The sequence below is a fragment of the Gossypium hirsutum genome, chromosome D05 (genome assembly GCF_007990345.1).
Source record: "Gossypium hirsutum isolate 1008001.06 chromosome D05, Gossypium_hirsutum_v2.1, whole genome shotgun sequence".
Classification (NCBI taxonomy): Eukaryota; Viridiplantae; Streptophyta; class Magnoliopsida; order Malvales; family Malvaceae; genus Gossypium; species Gossypium hirsutum.
The window spans coordinates 7794660-7813244 of record NC_053441.1 but is presented as its reverse complement, the minus strand read 5'-3'; the positions used below and the strand labels follow the sequence as shown (position 1 = coordinate 7813244).

At 32.5% G+C, this 18585-nt stretch overlaps 3 protein-coding genes across 4 annotated transcripts; 1 reads left to right on the top strand and 2 right to left on the bottom strand.

Annotated features, from left to right (window-relative positions):
* Nucleotides 1–3598: 3598 nt before the first annotated feature.
* On the top strand, nt 3599–6062 carry LOC107906564 (scarecrow-like protein 33). The gene has a single exon (XM_016833598.2). The coding sequence runs from the start codon at nt 3940–3942 to the stop codon at nt 5902–5904; it is 1965 nt and encodes a 654-aa protein (XP_016689087.2). The 5' UTR covers nt 3599–3939; the 3' UTR covers nt 5905–6062.
* Nucleotides 6063–9361: 3299 nt separating this feature from the next.
* Nucleotides 9362–11451, bottom strand: LOC107906567 (uncharacterized). Its single transcript, XM_016833601.2, has 5 exons — nt 11016–11451; nt 10658–10746; nt 10156–10237; nt 9989–10053; nt 9362–9698 (listed from the first exon to the last, which is right to left on the bottom strand). Exons 1-5 carry the CDS (start codon nt 11055–11057, stop codon nt 9506–9508), a joined length of 471 nt encoding a protein of 156 aa, XP_016689090.1. The 5' UTR covers nt 11058–11451; the 3' UTR covers nt 9362–9505.
* A 735-nt stretch (nt 11452–12186) lies between these two features.
* On the bottom strand, nt 12187–17201 carry LOC107906568 (ATP-dependent zinc metalloprotease FTSH 3, mitochondrial). Of its 2 annotated transcripts, none has more exons than XM_016833602.2 (8): nt 16864–17201; nt 16525–16762; nt 16091–16162; nt 15499–15629; nt 14540–15019; nt 13594–14361; nt 13030–13257; nt 12187–12822 (listed from the first exon to the last, which is right to left on the bottom strand). In XM_016833602.2, exons 1-8 carry the CDS (start codon nt 16912–16914, stop codon nt 12340–12342), a joined length of 2451 nt encoding a protein of 816 aa, XP_016689091.1. In that variant the 5' UTR covers nt 16915–17201; the 3' UTR covers nt 12187–12339. The 2 variants fall into 2 exon arrangements, with proteins under 2 accessions (XP_016689091.1, XP_016689092.1); XM_016833603.2 differs by having other exon boundaries at nt 16525–16759; nt 16864–17181.
* Between the last annotated feature and the right edge of the window lie 1384 nt (nt 17202–18585).

The following is an 18585-nucleotide window of genomic DNA, read 5'->3' as shown; positions in this document are numbered from 1 at the left end:
CTAAATTAACAAATAATCATGAAAGTTTAACCATATGAACTTACCTAGGTTGGATTGTAAAATTGGTAATAGTTTAGAGACTACTTGACTAATTTTTCTTTTTCTCGTTGATCCACGAGCTCTTGATATGAAGTAAAAATGTAAAAATCAGCTTAAGAAACTCTCTAATGGCTGTTTTTTTGGCTGAGAATTGAAGAAGAATTATCTAGAAATCTTTAGATTTCTTTTTATTTAAGCTTAATTTTACCAAATTTATAATTTTGCCCTTAAATCACCTAATTCCAAGATTTTTTTCTACTTATTCCGTCTCAGCCATTCCTTGGGTGTCTAATTGCCCTTTTAGTCCTCCCTTATTTACCATTTATGCTATTTAATCACTTTAGCAAGTTTTATACCTTTTTCAATTCAGTCCTTTTTAATTAATTAACTATCGAAACGATAAAATTTTCTAACGAAACTTTAATACTACCTTAGTGACACTCCGTAAATATTTATAAAAATATTTACAGCTCAATTTATAAAATCGAAGTCTCCATACCTCTTTTTCAAAACCAATTAATCTAACAAATATTTCCAAAGCATAATTCACTAATTCATAAGCCTTCATAAATTCACAATCGACTCATAAACACTATATAATAAAATTTACGAGCTCACTTGTCGGGTTAGTGGTCTCGAACCACTATTTTCGAAACCACTGAAAATTGGGTTGTTACATGAGCACTGAGAATCATTGGATGATTGAAATCTGTGGGTGTTATTTTATGCAAATTTTTGTTAACCTAGCCATTAATTTTCTCTAACAATAACATGATTAGCGCGACTCGAATCCAATTCACTCGTAAATAAACACTTTAGTTATCAGAACAGTACACGGATTCTGTTCACTCGATTTTTTAATACATTCATATTCAAATTAATATCTATATAAATACATTAATTTTAAATTTTTTGATGACGTGTTATTATTTGAAAAAAATAATTAAATGTATATCCATAAATTAATATGTGTTCATGCAATAAGTCTGAATTAGAAAATTTTGACTATATTATCAAAGTTTGAAAAATAAATATATTTAAAAATAGAAAAAGTATTAATATGTAATATTAAAATTTGATCAACTAATATATAATATAATTAAATGTAAAATTATTACAAAACTAATTTTTTTTTTTTGGTTCTTTTTCAATTTGCAAGTATTTGTATCATAAGTATAAAATACGTCAAGTACAAAATGAACACATATACAAGATTCAAAGCAATCATATTGACAATAATAATTTAAAAACAAAAAATGTTAAATTTCTAATTAATATTCAATAAATTTAACCTTCTAAAGATAATCCTCTTAATTTATGCAAGGATTTGAGTTAATACCATTTATTACCCAATCAAAATGTCATACAAAAATAACATTCCAAAATAATTCAATAAAAAAAATAAATCTTGCATAAAAATTTTAATCTATCACAAATCAAATATTAATATTTTTTAAAATTAATTAATAGAAACAAATGTTATTATTAAATTAAGAAGACCCAATATTAATTATTTTATTTTGTAAAAAATTTAAAGATGGTATAAAAAATATGAGAATTTTGAGAGAAAAATGATGGATATTGAAATAAATAAATTATTTTTTGAATTTCAACAGGCAGAGAGTTTAATTTATTTGTATCCAAATTAAATGTTGTGGGCTCAATAGATACCGCGATTTTCTATTTGGCTCGGCCATGGGAATATTGTCTTTATGTTTTATGATATTTGGTGGGGTCAATGGATATCACAATTTTCTACTAATTGAGCGAAATGCCCTTTTCCAAATACTGAATCGTGAAGCGAAGCATTCGCTTCTGGTGATGGTCCACAATTGCCTCTGCTGATTGTATTATATGAATTTGGTGCGGTAAAAATATTATTATATGTATAATTTTATTTTAATATTTTATTTATTAAAATTTTAATTAATAGATTAATGATTGTTATTTGTGTTAAGATTGAAATTTTAAAATTTGAAAAATATAAAGATTTAGAATGATTTAGTTGAAAAATATGGACTAAATCTGCAACTATACACATAGTACATGACTAATAATTGAATTTAATCAAATAGATTTAACTGCTACTGTTTGGGTCAAGACTAACATTTCAAAACTAGAAAATTGTTTTTAACTGTTCATTTATATATCTATTTTATTTTTTAAATTTTATTGTGATTTACTAAATTTCAATATCTAACAAATATTTTATAACAGGGAGAGATCCGATCTACTTACACTAATGTAAATATTTCATTCATATAAATGATGCATGTCAAATTTGATATAAATTAAGAGTTTTTAATTATTTATTTTTATGTAAAAGAACTTTCAACTGTTCAATAAATATTAATATATATATACTATTTTAGATCGATATGAGATTTGGCTCCACTCCATTACTTTTCATCCATTAATATCCATTGCATGTTTAATCATCAGTATTGTTTGAACTTGACCGGACCAACCGATCAAACTGATTGGATTTATAATCGATTAGGGTATCAGTCCCAAGAGTGACTTTGAACCGGTTAGATCGCGGGACGATTGAACCAGATTTTTTTTAAAAAAAATTAATAGTTTTTAATTGAACTGGTCAACTGGCGGCTTGATCCGGTTTAAAAATCATTATTAATCATCATTCATGAGTTCATTTTTATGTTTAATAGATGCGCCACACATGGGTCCTATAAATTTGAATGGTGATAACCATTCTATTAGATATTAATGAATGAAAAGGTAATGGAATAGACCTTAATCTATTGATATGATAGAAATATTGGATCAAATAAAAAACTGACATGAAAAATATAATTATATCTATAAATTAAATTACTGAATCATTAAAATATTAATAATGTAAAAATATCCCAAATAATATAAAACTATCCTAATTTCATAGAGGTTAAAATGGATGTCTCCTCTTTTATAATAATATTATTCATATTCGAATGGTTTTAAAAAAGTCAGGCATTTGATTTAACAGTTTAATATTACCGGAAATTGTCTGTAATTCTTGCACGAAAAAATATCTGTAATTGTTATAAGAATAACAGACGGCTTTGCACTCTTGTTGTAGTTGTGAAAGAAAATCTTTATAAAAAATTAAGGTAATTTTTTTAAAAAAAAATTCATATCTCTGTAGTTGAAATTCTATTATAATTTTATTTTATTAAAAAACACGAAAAAGGGAAAAAAATACTTTTATATCAATATTTGTTATTTTGTAGAAGTAATAATATTTTAATAATTTTTAAATTGAATTTACATTTAATTAATTAGTCACACAAATTCAATAATAATTTAATATAAGTATAAATTATGTATTAATATTTATTATTCTATAAAAAATTAGTATCTTAATGATTTTTAAATTAAATTGATATAGGATTAATGAGTGACATTTACTCTATAAAAAATAAATCATAAAAACAAGAGGTGAGTGAAGGGGGGGTGAAATAAGCCTGTCTCCAATGAAATCAAATTTTCTCCTTTTGACTCCGGTGTCACAAAAAAATTTGTCTCAAAACGCGGAGTAGGAGGCGGCTGCTGTTGTGCCACAAACTGTAGTTTCCTCGAAGCTTCTTTTCCAAAGCTTATCAAGTTGAGCTTTATAAGTGAAGTGCATCTTCAGTTTCGTTTCTTCAAACTACGAAAATTATATAGCTTCTTTACTTAGCTCTTTGACTACTTTCCCCCCAAGTTTTACTTCACTTCAATTCTTAGCCTTGTTAGCTTCTTGAATCAACATTCATCTCTTTCGTCATTTTTGTTTTCACCCTCAAGATTCTTGGCAACCAACAAGATCAGGCAGGTCAGGTTTTAGTATTTTCCTTCTTTTCATTCAATCCGATTTCAGTCGGATCGTTTTGTATCAGATAAGTTAATTTCTAGCTTTATATGGACACACTATTCCAAGATTTTCCTCGGTTCAACTTTGATAATGGGTCAGAGCCAATGTATACAAATCACAACCTAGTTAATGGGTTTAAAGAGGGTAGTCCAGAGTCTCCTGATGGTTATGCTTCATCATCAGGCAGCTGTGTCCAAGGACATCCGCTTGATAATATTCCTTTCGCCAATGAGATGCTCAAGTACATAAATGAGATGCTAATGGAAGAAGACCTGCAGGAAAAGTCGTGCATGTTGCAGGATTGTTTAGCTCTCCAAGCTGCTGAAAAATCCTTCTATGAAGTCCTTGGCCACCAATATCCACTTTCACTCCACCCCATCTCTCCATTCCCAGACGATAATCTCACTCAAACCAGTAACAGCTATAATATTACTGGCACCAACTCGGTTAAATCGAGTACTGGGATGTATGGTTCTCTTGAAAGAACCTCTTTATCTGAGCCTTTTACTGAGTCCCGTCACAGTGGTGACAAGGTGCTTTTGCCTCCACAAAGCAGCCTATCATCGCCTTGTGTTCCTGATGGAAGGTATAAATCACCATTAAGTTCAAAGGGAAGGAAAAATTATCAGCGTGAGGATGGTGATTATTTGGAAGAAGGTAGGATAAGCAAGCAATCTGCAACTTCACTTGAAGATTCAGAACAGTCAGACATATTCGACGAGGTACTGCTTTGCAAAGGTGAAAATGAGGTCTCTCCGAAGTTTTCTCTTAACGGGAACTCCCCGAAGAATGGGCAGCTGAAAGGGTCTATCAATGGCGGAACAGGGTCACGCAGGAAGAAAAGCAGTAAAAGAAGTGAAGTGGTGGATTTGTGGAGTCTCCTAACTCAATGTGCACAATCTGTAGCCATTAATGACCAAAGAACTGCCAATGAGCTGCTGAAACAGATAAGTCAACACTCTTCTGATTCTGGAGATGGAACCCAAAGATTAGCACATTACTTTGGTAATGCACTTAAAACGCGTTTGGCTGGCAAGGGAGCACCATCGTATTTACATCTGGGAAGCAACAAGACTTCCGCTGCTGATGTCTTAAAAGCTTACGGCGTCTATCTTTTAGCTTGCCCTTTTAAGAAAATGTCGAATTTTTGCGCCAATAAAAAGATAATGGAAGTTGCAGAAATGGCAACCACGCTCCACATCGTTGATTTCGGCATTTGCTATGGGTTCCAATGGCCTTGCCTTATCCAGCGTCTCTCAAAAAGGGCAGGTGGACCTCCCAAGCTTCGTATTACCGGTATTGAGTTCCCCCAACCAGGTTTTCGACCTCCAGAAAGGGTGGAAGAGACGGGGCGTCGCTTGAAAAGGTATTGTGAGAGATTCAATGTCCCGTTTGAGTACAACGTGATAGCAAAGAAATGGGAAACCATCCAACTTGAAGAACTAAAGATTAATTACGACGAAGTGGTTGTTGTTAACTGCATGTATCGGCTAAAGAACCTTCCGGATGATACAATGGCGCCGACCAGTGCGAGGGACACTGTTCTGAAACTGATCAAAAGCATTAACCCAGCGATATTCATCCACGGGGTTGCAAATGGGACATATAATGCTCCCTTCTTCGTCACTAGGTTCCGAGAAGCCCTCTTCCATTTCTCTGCTCAGTTCGATATATTTGAAGCTAATGTTTGTAGGGAAGATGCAGAAAGGATGATGTATGAGAAGGAAGTGCTTGGAAGGGACGTTATGAATGTGGTTGCATGCGAGGGTAGTGAGAGGGTTGAAAGACCGGAGACGTATAAGCAATGGCAAGCGAGGACTCTGAAGGCAGGGTTCAAGCAGGCGCCATTGGAACAACAGCTCATGAAGAAGGTGAGGAATATGGTCCAATGTAATTATCATAGGGATTTTTCTGTAGACGTAGATGGCCGGTGGATGCTACAGGGATGGAAAGGGAGAGTTATTTATGCCCTTTCTTTTTGGAAACCTGTTAAGAATGAGCCGTATCTGTGATAAGGAGTAATAGTTAAGGCCGTTAAACCAGCAAATCATAGCCGTAATAGGGGTCATCTGATGTGAAGACTCGCTTGTTGTATAAATTTAGTCACCTATCTGTTTGGTAATGTTTGTAAAATATCAACTCTAAGAAGGGTCGTTGCATGTGGCTTAAAGCTCGTTTCGCATCAAGCATGTAGATAGCAAACAATCCTAAGCTTTTTTGTCTTTTCCTTTTTCCCATGTTTGTAGGTAACTGATAGTGAAACTAGACAATGATATTGGGAGTTTTGACAAATTTTTTTGATCATTATTCATAATCATATTGTAACATCCCTAACCCGAATCCGTCGCCGAAACAAGATTACGGAGCATTACCAGAGTTTACAAATCAAATAGACAGAAAATGCAAACATTTCATACCACGTAGCATTCATGTCAAAAACCAATCAAAATCATACATATTGTCCCTTAAACGAGCCATCGAGACTCAAATTACGCATTATAAACAAATCGGGACTAAATAAAAAATTCAGAAAAATTTTCGGAAACATTTAAAATTTTCAACACTGCAAGGGTCACACGGCCGTGTGGCCAGGCCGTGTGGACATTCGAAATAGGAACACACGGCCGTGTCTCAACCCGTGTCCACGTCCATGTAACTCACTGACTTGTGCCACACGGCCAAGCCACACGCCCATGTACCAGGCTGTGTGAATATACTAACTTGCACTCTTTAAAAGATACAAGAGACACACGACCGTGTGTCACACACGATTGAGACACGCGCCCATGTCTTTGCCCGTCTGGACGAAAATAGGTCATTTTACAAGCCATATTTCTCACCCAATTTTGTGTCAACCTACAATCAACATTATTGCATATCAACAAGCCATAATTAGACAACCAAAACAAGCCAAAATAAGTGGCTAATCTCAACAAATTACATATAGGCCAACATTAAACAAAATACTTATATATGTCATTATAACCAAAATTAAAACATCCGAAAGTACCGATAGAGCTGATGAATAGTGTGATATAACTCCGACAAGCTTCCAACCCAATTGAGCTTCCGATAATCTGAAAGTAAAGGAAAACAACTACGTAAGCAATGAATGCTTAGTAAGCTCGTATAAACTTTAATCATATCAATTCATTTCAAATATGAAATTTATACATATCAAGAACAATCCAATATCGAGACCACAAGATTCATGAAGCTATATTCAACAACTCACAAGGTGGATAAATCCACAACATCACTTATACATATCATCCCTAGCAAATTAAGATTTTAAATAACTTTAAACATTACCACTCTTTCATGAGCTCAAGCATATTTTCATTTGAATACTTACCATTTCAATACAACTTATAATTATACATATTACCATTCAACCAACAACTTGGCATTTGCCTAAGCATCAAACAACAACACTTGTTAGCATACATGAACATGTTTCATATAAATTCAACATCGATAATCTTATTATCTCAACATGTCACACTTAAGTTTATTACTCGTCTCAACTTACATAATTTCCATGTATCAACATATCAAAGATATTCGTATATGTTCATGTCATGATACATATCATTCTCTTACCATTTCTTCATATACATATATCATCCATTTCAATATATCATTACATATCAATATATCATGTACCATCATTTCCATGTATTTCATGTATATACCTGTATTAGTTTGTATTTCATGTATATCATTCTCTTACCGTTGAACCATTTAGAATATTGTTGGATAACTTTCAAATTCATTAAATAAATCACTTTACCAAGACTTTCCCAAATCGTAGAACAACTTATGGATAAGAGTACATCGCTAACAAAAGCTCATAAGAGCTAGTCCTCCCGAATACACCAACAGAAGCTCGAAAGCTGAACAGAAGCTCGTAAGCTGAACAAAAGCTCGTAAGAGCTGAACAAAAAGTAAAACACGAGAGTTCGCAACAAATGTTGAACCTCAGTTTACTTGGGCAAATGTCGTTGTCTCCTTCCAATACCATGATACACCAAATTAAAAATGTACTCAAATTTCGCGTTCAATCCAAATTGAGTATTAAATTCGATAATATATTTCCAACAATAATTTAATTCCAACAATAGAACATATATATAATACCAATCACCAATTAACATTCACTTTAATCAAAATTTTATAGAATACAGTTTATATAAACTTACCTGGTTAAATTACAGAAATATTAATATTCAGGGGCATTTTGGTAATTTTTTATTTTTCTCGATTTTCCACTCGACCTTGATCTAAATTAATATTTTCATTCCATATATTAGTTTAGACAATAAAACAATTCATTTCATGCAATTTTGTCATTTTTGACATATTTATAAAATTACCCCTAAAGTGTTACTTTTATTCAATTTAGTCCCTAAGCCCAAAACATGTAAATTAACCATTTTTAATACAAACTCAAGCTAGATGAATGTTCATGATATTCAAAACATCCCATTTATGCAATAATTTCACAAAAAACCCTTATATTTTTAACATTTTCACAATTTAATCCTAAAATCAATATTTAACAAAATCACTTTATAAAATCATCATACAACATGATTAAAGCTCTAAATCCATATTATTCATCAAAAACATCTAATATTTATCAATGGAAACTTCCAAATTTTTTAATAAAGTCAAAACTAAGGTAAGGTTTAGTTGGACCTAATTGTAACAATCTCAAAAATATAAAAATTACAAGAAACAGGAAGAATTGAAGCAAAAATTGAAGAACCAGCTTAAAATCTCTTCTATGTTTGTTTTGAACCGAAAATTGAAGAGGAAAATGTCTAGAAACTTTCTAATTTCAAATTTGTTTTATTTTAATTTCACCAAAATTACAATTTTGTCATTGAATATCTTTATTTTATTATTATTTTTCTCTTATGCTGCCTCATCCATTAAATTTAGGTACATTTATTACTTAAATCCTTTATTTATTAATTAAGTCATTTAATCACCTAATTATTATATTTAACAAGTTTTATACTTTTTCAATTTAATCATTTTTCATTAATTGATTATCTCAACGAAACTTTAATATCATCTTAATGACACTCCGTAAATATTTATAAAACTATTTACGGCTCAATTTATAAAAACGAGATCCCGATACCTCATTTTCTAAAATCACTTGACCTAATAAATCATTATAAAACAAAAATTACTTACTCAAAAACCTTTTTAAAATCATATTTGACTCGTAAATATTAAATAATAATATTTACGAACTTACTTACCGAATTTGGTGGCCTCGAGCCACTGTTTCCGACACCACTGAAAAATTGAGCTGTTACACAGATATACTTCATCAATGTTTAATATTTTGAAGAAAATTATAGCATTCATAAGATTGCAACAGGCAGGCAATGCTGGAAGCTTATTAAAACTGTTTGTCACTATAACTTGAATAAGCTTAATTTAGTAGGGATGTAGATAAAAATTATCTTCAATAAACAAATTTGAAAGTTAACAAGGCTGAGCTATAATAATATGAGATAACGTTACACGTTCATGAGAACCCTGAAAAGTAATACTAATCGCCACACTATGTTGAAGACAATTTCTTAATTAAGATCACCTATTCGGCTTTGGTGGCCTGAGAACATTCCAGTCCAGTTTCTCACGCTTTGACTGCTTTTTGGATGAGGCTTTACCGCTGCTAGGGGTAGATTGAATGTCAGATTGTTTTCTCTTAAGGTCTCCATTACCTTCATGTTTATCAGTGCCAACTTTTGAGTGAGTTGCTTCAGATGCAGATCCATTTTCACTGTTTCAATTCAAGGAACCAAATGTCAGATAAAAATTCACATCTTGTGCAAACACATGCCACTCAAAGCGAACTAAGCCTACATGCCACTAGCATTTCCATCTCAACATGCCCATATTTCTTCTCTACGCCCCTTACCAAAATTTGATGTTGGATTTTCATCCAAATTAAAGATCCTTTCTTAGACTTATATAATTACAACACAATACTGCAACATAATTTTCAAAAACTTGGAGGAAACAACAAAACATTTACAGCAGCCCTGGAGAAAAAAAAAAAAGAAGACCAACCTAGACAAAGTTCTTCCACCAGAGGCATCCGGCCGAGACACATTTGATGCTTCTTCATTCAGTTTCTAACAAGACAAGGCGTTCATGTAAGGACATAAGCAACAAGATAACAGCAAAGTGAAAAGTCGTTAGAGAAAATTATCAGTTCAGATGGCCTATACACTCACATCAATAGAAGGATTGAAACTTCGAAATGACATCCGCCCAACAGTTGCTCCAGGATGAGGATCCCCTTCTATAATCACCACACTGAAAGTTTGCAAATATAAATTGTAGTCGAAACAAATTGAAACTAGGAAAAGTTCACAAGCGAGCAGATGCAACAAGTAATTACATCCTCGCAAACCAATTTTACAAAGATCCCTCTTTCTTTATATTCTGGACACCAGAAATTTTGTCCTACACAAAAATATAATTATCAAGGATCTAGTCCAGTGATTGGCATTGCAAGAATCTTTTAAATCCCAGGAAACAAACATAGATGGACTCTTAGTTTTCTCTCTCACGGTATAAGTTCATGGAACAAACGAAGTATACCCTATATGCGATCATACAATCGTATTGGATGCAGAAGAACCTAAATCTGAACAATCGCTTAAAAAAGAATAATGTTTAAAATAATTTACAGATTTAAAATAATTCATAAATAAAGGGTGGAAATTTTAATACCATTTTCTAGTAATAGTACTAATCCCTTCAGGTTTAACCTCTTCTTCCTTTTTCACTGTCTCCTCTCTCTGAGCTGCCCTTTGCATGAACTATTATAGCATGAAGTAGAATATAAAACAGAACTCAAACAAGTTAAAAGGTTTATTTGCTTTTTTAAAAAATAAGCAAAACCCCTATGAATTAAAACAAGGCCAAGTTCAAATCTCAAATATTTGGAACTCCAGAATCTATATTACAACGTCTTTTTTTTGGCAAATTAAGAAGAAAATAAAAAAAACAGATAAATTAAAGCAAAAAACCACCTCAATTATCAAGGGGAAAAATAATACTAAGAATTTTTTTTCTCTTATATTATTACCTTCAAGCCCCTCAAAGTACTGGATAGCTCTCGCTTCGCCATTAAGGATCCGAAATTTCCTTCAGTGTCAAATAAGGACCTCGGAATTAAATTTATCTGAATCGCGTAATTTCTCTTTTACGGCAGGAGAAGGTAAAATTTTCAGTCTACTATTTTGAATGAGGGAAAAAGGAGGAAGGAAAAACGAGGATTTAGGGTTAGGGAAACGCAATTTCAGTTAGGTTCTGTTTTAATCACAGTTAATTTAGGGCTTTCAATTGCTCATTCTTGGGCTGACAAATTCAAACTTTAGGTCTGCAGCACAAATTGGCCCAATTTAAATGAGCCATTTGCGGATTCAAGGTTTAGAAAGAAGGCCTATCAAAACATTCTGCAATTTTGGGTACATACTCACCTTATTGTTGCTGTTTTTAAAAAAAAAATTTAATATTAACACCTAAAATATGCCACCACTTATGAACATAAAATATTCAAAACAGATCTTTATATAGACCTCAACTCTCATTTTACTTGTTTTCTTAAACGATATGGGATTATAAGCTTATATAAACCCATGTCCCACATCACTTAAGAAAATAAAGAAAATGAGACTTGGAGTCTATTAAAAAACATGTTCTGTAAATTTTATTTTCAAAAATAGCATAAAAAATAAAAATATATTGAAAGTGTTTTAATAAAATTGATCTAATCCTGTAATTTTTTCTTAAAAATAGATATTTTTGAAAAATGGGATAAATCTTAAAATTGTACATGATCTATAATTTAATATGTGATTGTATACATAAACTTTGATTTTGCACAATCTTATACATGAAATTTTAATTTGATCTAGTTCTTATAAATTATTAATACAATTATTGATATAACATCATTTTATATTTATATATTAAATACATAAATAATTACATTTATCTAATATTAAAATAAATTGATGTATTTATTTCTTTAAATATGTATGATTAAATCAAAATTAAAATTTTAAATATACATTTGAACCATAATTAAAATTTCACATGTATAATTACATCAAATTAATTCATGCATACAATTACAAATTAAATCAAAGCTAATGTATAATTTTGAAATTTATCCCTTAAAAATTTGGTCGTAAAACATGTTATATTTCATATTACATTTTCGAAATAAAATTTCAATTCAAGAAACATATCTCTGAATTTAACAACTATTGTTGACAACTTAAAATCATGTACAAATGATACAATGTTAAAAAGCAGCCAAGACATGGTCATTAATAGAGATTCGAGTAAAAAGGTAACAATTTATTGGCCCAAATGTACAAAATCAAACTAACCTGAATGATCCATCAAGTTGGGACAACCTGAGGAACAAGGGGAGGTGCGGAACCATCATCGTCCGCAATCCCACCCTCCGGTGTTTGCATGCTCTTAGTTTCTTCATCTTCAAAACCTTGTTTAAATCTGTCATAGTTGGTAAGTTCGCTTGATTTAAATGGTCGTTCGCCCAAAACTCGAACCAGATCCTCCTGGTGAAGAACTTCCTTTTCAAGCAACAATTCAGCAATCTGGGCTACTTGTTCTTTATGTTCCTCTATAAGTTGTACTGTTTTTTCATACGCCTTAGCTACCCACTCACGCACTTCACCATCAATGATGGCACCCGTCTTATTGCTATAGGGCTTCGACATCTCAAATCCATCTTCTCTCAGAGGAAAAGAGAGGAGACCTACCTTGTCACTAAAGCCATAAACTGCCACCTGGGCATACGTCATCTTAGTCACCTTTTCCAGGTCATTTTGCGCACCTGTTGATATCTTTCCCAACAAAACCTGAATCATGAAAATAAATATTAGTTTAGATGCATGGACATCATAACCGAAATACTTGATTTACGTTTTGAATTCTAGTTTGTACATCAATGTTGGAATATTTTGGTATGACAAAAACCAAAAAGGGAGTACTCAAGTAACTATTTCCCTGAATTCTTGTTTTTATTTGCACCCACCCATACATGGCATAAGAAAATTTCAAATTACCTGTTCAGCTGCTCGACCACCAAGGGTCATGCATGTCATATCAAAAAGCTGCTCTTTTGTCATGAGAAGGTTTTCATTCGGAACATACTGAGCAAATCCAAGTGCTGCTGTACCACGAGGAACAATTGTTACTTTCAAGAGGGGTTCAGCATGTTCCAAGAACCAGCCAGAAACAGCATGACCTGATTCATGATAAGCAACCGTTTTCCTTTCAAGTTTACTTATTACCTGTTTGAAACCCAAAAGAATCTGGTTATTAGGGTGAAGAAAAGAAAATGAAAAGGAATTATAAAATAATGATGTTAAGTCAATTATCACTTCTCTGGACATAACATGTAATGCAATAATCACCATCTCATACTAATGAATGGTAGAAAGGCAATGTTTAACTGAAAGAAGTCGCAGGTTGTACTTCTCATCATTACCAAACAAAAGTGAACATGAAGAAGACTTAATTTCAATATTCTCAAGGATAATAGGTATCATATAGTCATCGAAAGAAAAACAACTACACAAGCACAGAAAAGCAACAATAAAACAATCACATAGACAAGAGATAATTACCCTGTTCTTCTTCTCAAGACCACCAATAATCCTGTCTATAGCGGCCTCAAAATGGTCCATTGTGATCTGTGCCCTTTCACTCCTTGCAGCAATTAGAGCAGCTTCATTACAAACATTAGCAATGTCAGCTCCGGCAAAGCCAGGGGTAAGAGCTGCAAGTCTTTGAGAGTAATATGATGGCTCATGATCAAGCTTTATCTTTCTCAAGTAGACCAGAAATATCTGCTCACGGCCTTTAATGTCAGGTTTATCAATTGAAATTTGACGATCAAATCGCCCTGGCCTCAATAGAGCTTTGTCTAAGATATCAGGCCTATTGGTACCTGCAAGGACAACTACTCCTGAAGTGGTTCCAAATCCGTCCATTTCTACTAGCAATTGATTAAGAGTACTTTCACGCTCATCATTAGAACCAGAGAAACCTCCACGACCTCTTGCTCGACCAATTGCATCAATCTCATCGATAAATATTATACTAGGAGCACACTGCCTTGCTTCTTGGAACAAGTTCCTCACCCTGGATGGTCCAACACCAACAAACATCTCCATGAAATCAGAACCTGATATTGATAGGAAAGGTACACCTGACTCACCAGCAGTTGCTTTTGCTAGGAGGGTCTTTCCCGTACCTGGAGGACCCACAAGCAGAGCACCTTTTGGAATTTTAGCTCCTAGGTCCTCATATTTCTTTGGGTTCTTAAGGAAGTGCACAAATTCCATGATCTCTTGTTTAGCCTCATCGCAGCCAGCAACATCTTTGAAATAGACCTACACATACCAGAAACAGAAACGATAGGAAAATGACTCAGTGATTACCTTCTCATATTCTTGCAACACAAAGGGAAAAGAAGGCCCATAAGTTTGGGTAATAGAGACAAAGAAAACTGGAAATTTTCAGATTCAGGTTTTCCATTTTATGCACCTGGATAAGAAACAGAAAACTGACCTTATTCTTGGAATTTTTATCCACCTTGGTTATATGGGCCTTTCCTATGTTGAAAATTCCACGGGCACCCTTACCACCACCTCCACCGACACCCAATCCACCTTGCATTCTCCGTCCCATATACATGAGGGTTCCAAGAAGCAATAAAGTTGGTGCAAACCTCATCAACTCCTGGTACCACATCACATCAGAGGCATATGTCACGGGAACATAATCATGTGGGTCAATCCCTAAAGCTTCTTGGGCTTCTTCCAACTTCTCCTCAAAAGACTCAACACTTCCAATGGTGAAGAAGCATTTGTATTCACCTCCATGCCCTCTGACAGAAGAACCATTGGCAGGACCTTGGATAAGATCTTCACTTGTTTGATTGTATGGTGTGTTCCTCACATACACTTTTGCAACTGACTTATTAGAAACAACTATATGATCAACTAAACCTGGTTCCAGAAACTTGTTCTTGAACTCTTGGAAACTAATCTGCAAGAAAAGAGATGAACTTTGCTTATCTCTAAAACCCAAATACACGTGGAAGAAAGAACTAAATTCTAAATTGGCAATAGCCAGTGTGATTCTATATACATTTAGGTCCATTTAAAATTTTTATCAACCTAATACTGAATTCCAGAATCCAGAATTCAGAACCAAAAATATCAGAGATGGACAAGCTTTAAAATAAGATTTCGATAAACTCAATTCATTAATCACCTGTAAAAGGAGGAAATTTCTTAAATGCAGCCAAAAAGTTACATAGTAAATATCTACTTTCTAGAAATCTCTTCAGTGCAGCCAAAATGTGCTTATACACATACATCCATTCTAGAAATATCTACTTTCTAACTTCAAAATATGAAGAGTCCTAAAAAGCATTTAAAAGATCACCCCCACATCAAAGTAAAAATTAACCCACTTAGGCATGCAGAAAATCAACAAGCTGAAATAACTTGAGTATTGCTTACTTGTTGCTGCTCAACAGTCCAGGGAGACATAGAAAGAAACAATGCAAGTACAAGCAAAGGGGTAACCAAATTTTGAAAAAGCTTCAGGAAAGTTTCCTGAAAATTCCATTGGTCATCTGTCTTCGAATCCTCTGAAATTGTAGAAAAAAAGTTGAAAAATGTTAAAGTTCTATGCAAGCTATCATGCAGGGAATATAAGAGTAGATTCAAAGAACACTTATATACATAAAATAGTAAAAACAAAGGCAGTCACAGTGCTATACTCTGATACGCGACCTCAACATAGTAAAAGCCTACATGGCTAAGACAATCATCCGACAATATATCATTTCAAAATCCTATCTTGTAGCTTCTCACATTGCATGATTGCAAGAGGGAAAGATTGATAGATAAGTCTACCATCACCTATAGCTTTTAAGAAAATGGCACCACGCTTCACTTCTCTCAATGCTAACTGTTGCTATCAGATGTCAATGACATTATTTCTCTTTGAGAAAAGAATTTAAAACTAACATCTTCGTGATGTCTTTGCAAATTTATAACATTGAAAAAACTAGTTAGAAATAAAGGGGGAGGAGAATACGTAAATCACCTTTGGAGTCAGGTTTTTGGTCATTTTGCTTTGGAATTTCCTTCTTTTCCTTAGGGTAAAAGTTTTCATAATCTGCAAATAATAAAAGACAATAGCAAAAAGTAAGAACTCTAAGTTCAAGCCAATGCAAATATCAAAATTTTCTAAAGTTATTTTTCATCAACCCATCAAACTGTTATTATTAAAAAACAAAATAAACATCCCAAAATGCTAAGACTCTAAACTTGCTTAACGCTTAAGACTTAAGAACAAGACGTCTCATAAAAAAGAAAAAAGAAAAATAAAGACTTTATTCCATTTCAATCGCCTCAAATTATCAAGAGCTATCAATTTTGCTAATAAAAACTAATAATGGCAACATTCATCAACACTTACTAACAAATTAATGACCTATCAACTTCGAAATAAATAAAGAAGGGGATATTTTGGCTTACTCTTCTTCTTTGGGGCTTCACTTGAGAAAAAGCGACGGATTCTAGGGTTAGCAAGAACGAAATTCAAATCTGACAAATAAGCCTTTGAAGTAAACTCCTTTCCAGCTCCTATTGAAGCTAGATATCCTCTCAAATACCCTGATTGCCCAATTATTCGATCTACGCTCCCGCTCAAAAGCGGCAAGTTCGGCGACGTTCCACCGGTAGTGGCACCTCCTCCGCCACGGTACAACAACTTCTATTTTTTAGAGGAAAAAAAAAGATAAATAAGCCTTAAAAAATAAAAATTGAACTCAGAAAAAATATATTTAAATTAAAAAATAATAATGGAAAACATACTCTTGAATGAGAAGATCGGGGAGATGATCGGCCAAGCTTAGAAAATATCATAATTCGATGATTTAAGGATGAAAAAATCAAAGGTAAAATATAAATTAGAAGATTTTTTTGGGGAAAAAAAGAGCTTTTTAAGTAAAGAAATAATCTAGTAAACAGCGTTAACGTATTTTTTTTTCGTTTTTTCAGGTTTTTGGGTTGGATTTCAAATCGACAAAAAGAGAGGTATTTGCGTGAAATTTTTCTTTTTCTTTTGGGAAATGGGAGAGGAAGATGATAAATAGGGTGGGGTGTATCAGTACGGGAGCTAGATATTTTTTGGGTTATATTAAAAATGGGATTTATTGGTATGGTCGTGAAATTGTATAAAGATGACCAAATGGGTAGGTTCATTTCCTGCATTTTCTTGGCAAACAAGACACAAGACTAGAGGTGTGCATGCCCGGGCCGGGCTCAATTAAAAATTTAAGTTCGTTTGCTAGGTCTGACTCAAAAATGGGTTAAAAATTTTATCTAAATTCGACTTAAATAAAAATGTTAAAACCCGAGCCCGACTTGGCCTGTTCATCTTAATTTTTATATTATTTTTATATAATTTTAAAATATATATAATACATCAAAAATACTAAAAATATTAAAATAAATATTTCTCAACAAATTGAAAATAAATTTTAAAAAATATGTATAATTAAATAACACTAAGATAGATGCAACTTAACAAGCAAATGCATCTAAAATAATAACAAAATTAACAAATGTCTTTAAAATAATAACAAAATTAATAATAAAATAAATTTTATACAATATTCAAATAATAACAACAAAATAGTAGAACATAATAGTAAAATGGTAGCAAGATAGGGAGAAAACAATAAAAAAATAATATTAAACAAATTTTGTCCTTTCGTGAATTTGGGCCGGGGCCGGGCCGGGCCAAAAATGTCTTACTTGAGGCCCAGCTCATTTTTAATACGGGCCTTATTTTTTTGTCTAAGCCTATTTTTCGGGACTATATTTTTATCCAAATCCTCTTACATTTCAAGTGGACCTTTGGGCTGGGCTGAGTGGCCCGATCCATGAACAAGTCTACACAAGACCAACCAGCCCATGATTTCAATAATAATATCTTTATAAAAAAGATAACAAGAATAATAGTAATTTAAATTTATTTTGGATTTAATAAAATGACACAAATTTTTATAAAGTTATAAAAATATTACAAAATTTGTAATTTTTTCTTCCTTTGTATAACATTTTAAAAGGCAATGATGTATAGGAAAATAACTCGTAGAAAATTAATTTAATAGCAAATTAACTCCAAAAATATATTATATAATACTTCACTCCAATTTGTAAGTTTCCAAAAAAAAATGAAAAAGTGTCAATTATTACCAAAACTTCTAGTCTTCTTTTCTTATTTGATTTTTTTTGTACAAAAAATTATTAAAATAAAAATAAATTAGACAAGACGATTTTCTGAACCTTACATATAAATACATCTCTTCAAAAATTTGAAGAACGTTATTTTTGTCAAGCCATCCGTAACTTTATTCCTCTCTTTGAATATATGTCTAACATGAATCATTCAGGAACATTTGAAAAGGACCTTAAAGGCACGTCCCATAACTAAATAAGTTTATCTAATTTTATTTGTTTAAATCACGGATCCATTTGATTGTTTTTGTTTTAATTGTTTGATTAGTTGAAAGCTAGTGTGAGAAGTAA

Excerpts from the sequence above, each read along its gene's own strand:
- LOC107906568 (XM_016833602.2), bottom strand. The coding sequence starts at position 16,914 with ATGATATTTTCTAAGCTTGGCCGATCATCTCCCCGATCTTCTCATTCA. Across the intron at positions 15,630-16,090 it reads CCAAAAACCTGACTCCAAAG|AGGATTCGAAGACAGATGAC; the intron begins GTGATTTACGTA and ends CTACAATTTCAG. Across the intron at positions 15,020-15,498 it reads GGACTGTTGAGCAGCAACAA|ATTAGTTTCCAAGAGTTCAA; the intron begins GTAAGCAATACT and ends CTTTTCTTGCAG.
- LOC107906564 (XM_016833598.2), top strand. The coding sequence starts at position 3,940 with ATGGACACACTATTCCAAGATTTTCCTCGGTTCAACTTTGATAATGGG.
- LOC107906567 (XM_016833601.2), bottom strand. The coding sequence starts at position 11,057 with ATGGCGAAGCGAGAGCTATCCAGTACTTTGAGGGGCTTGAAG. Across the intron at positions 10,747-11,015 it reads GTACTTTGAGGGGCTTGAAG|TTCATGCAAAGGGCAGCTCA; the intron begins GTAATAATATAA and ends ATGCTATAATAG. Across the intron at positions 10,238-10,657 it reads AGTACTATTACTAGAAAATG|TGTGGTGATTATAGAAGGGG; the intron begins GTATTAAAATTT and ends GCAAACTTTCAG.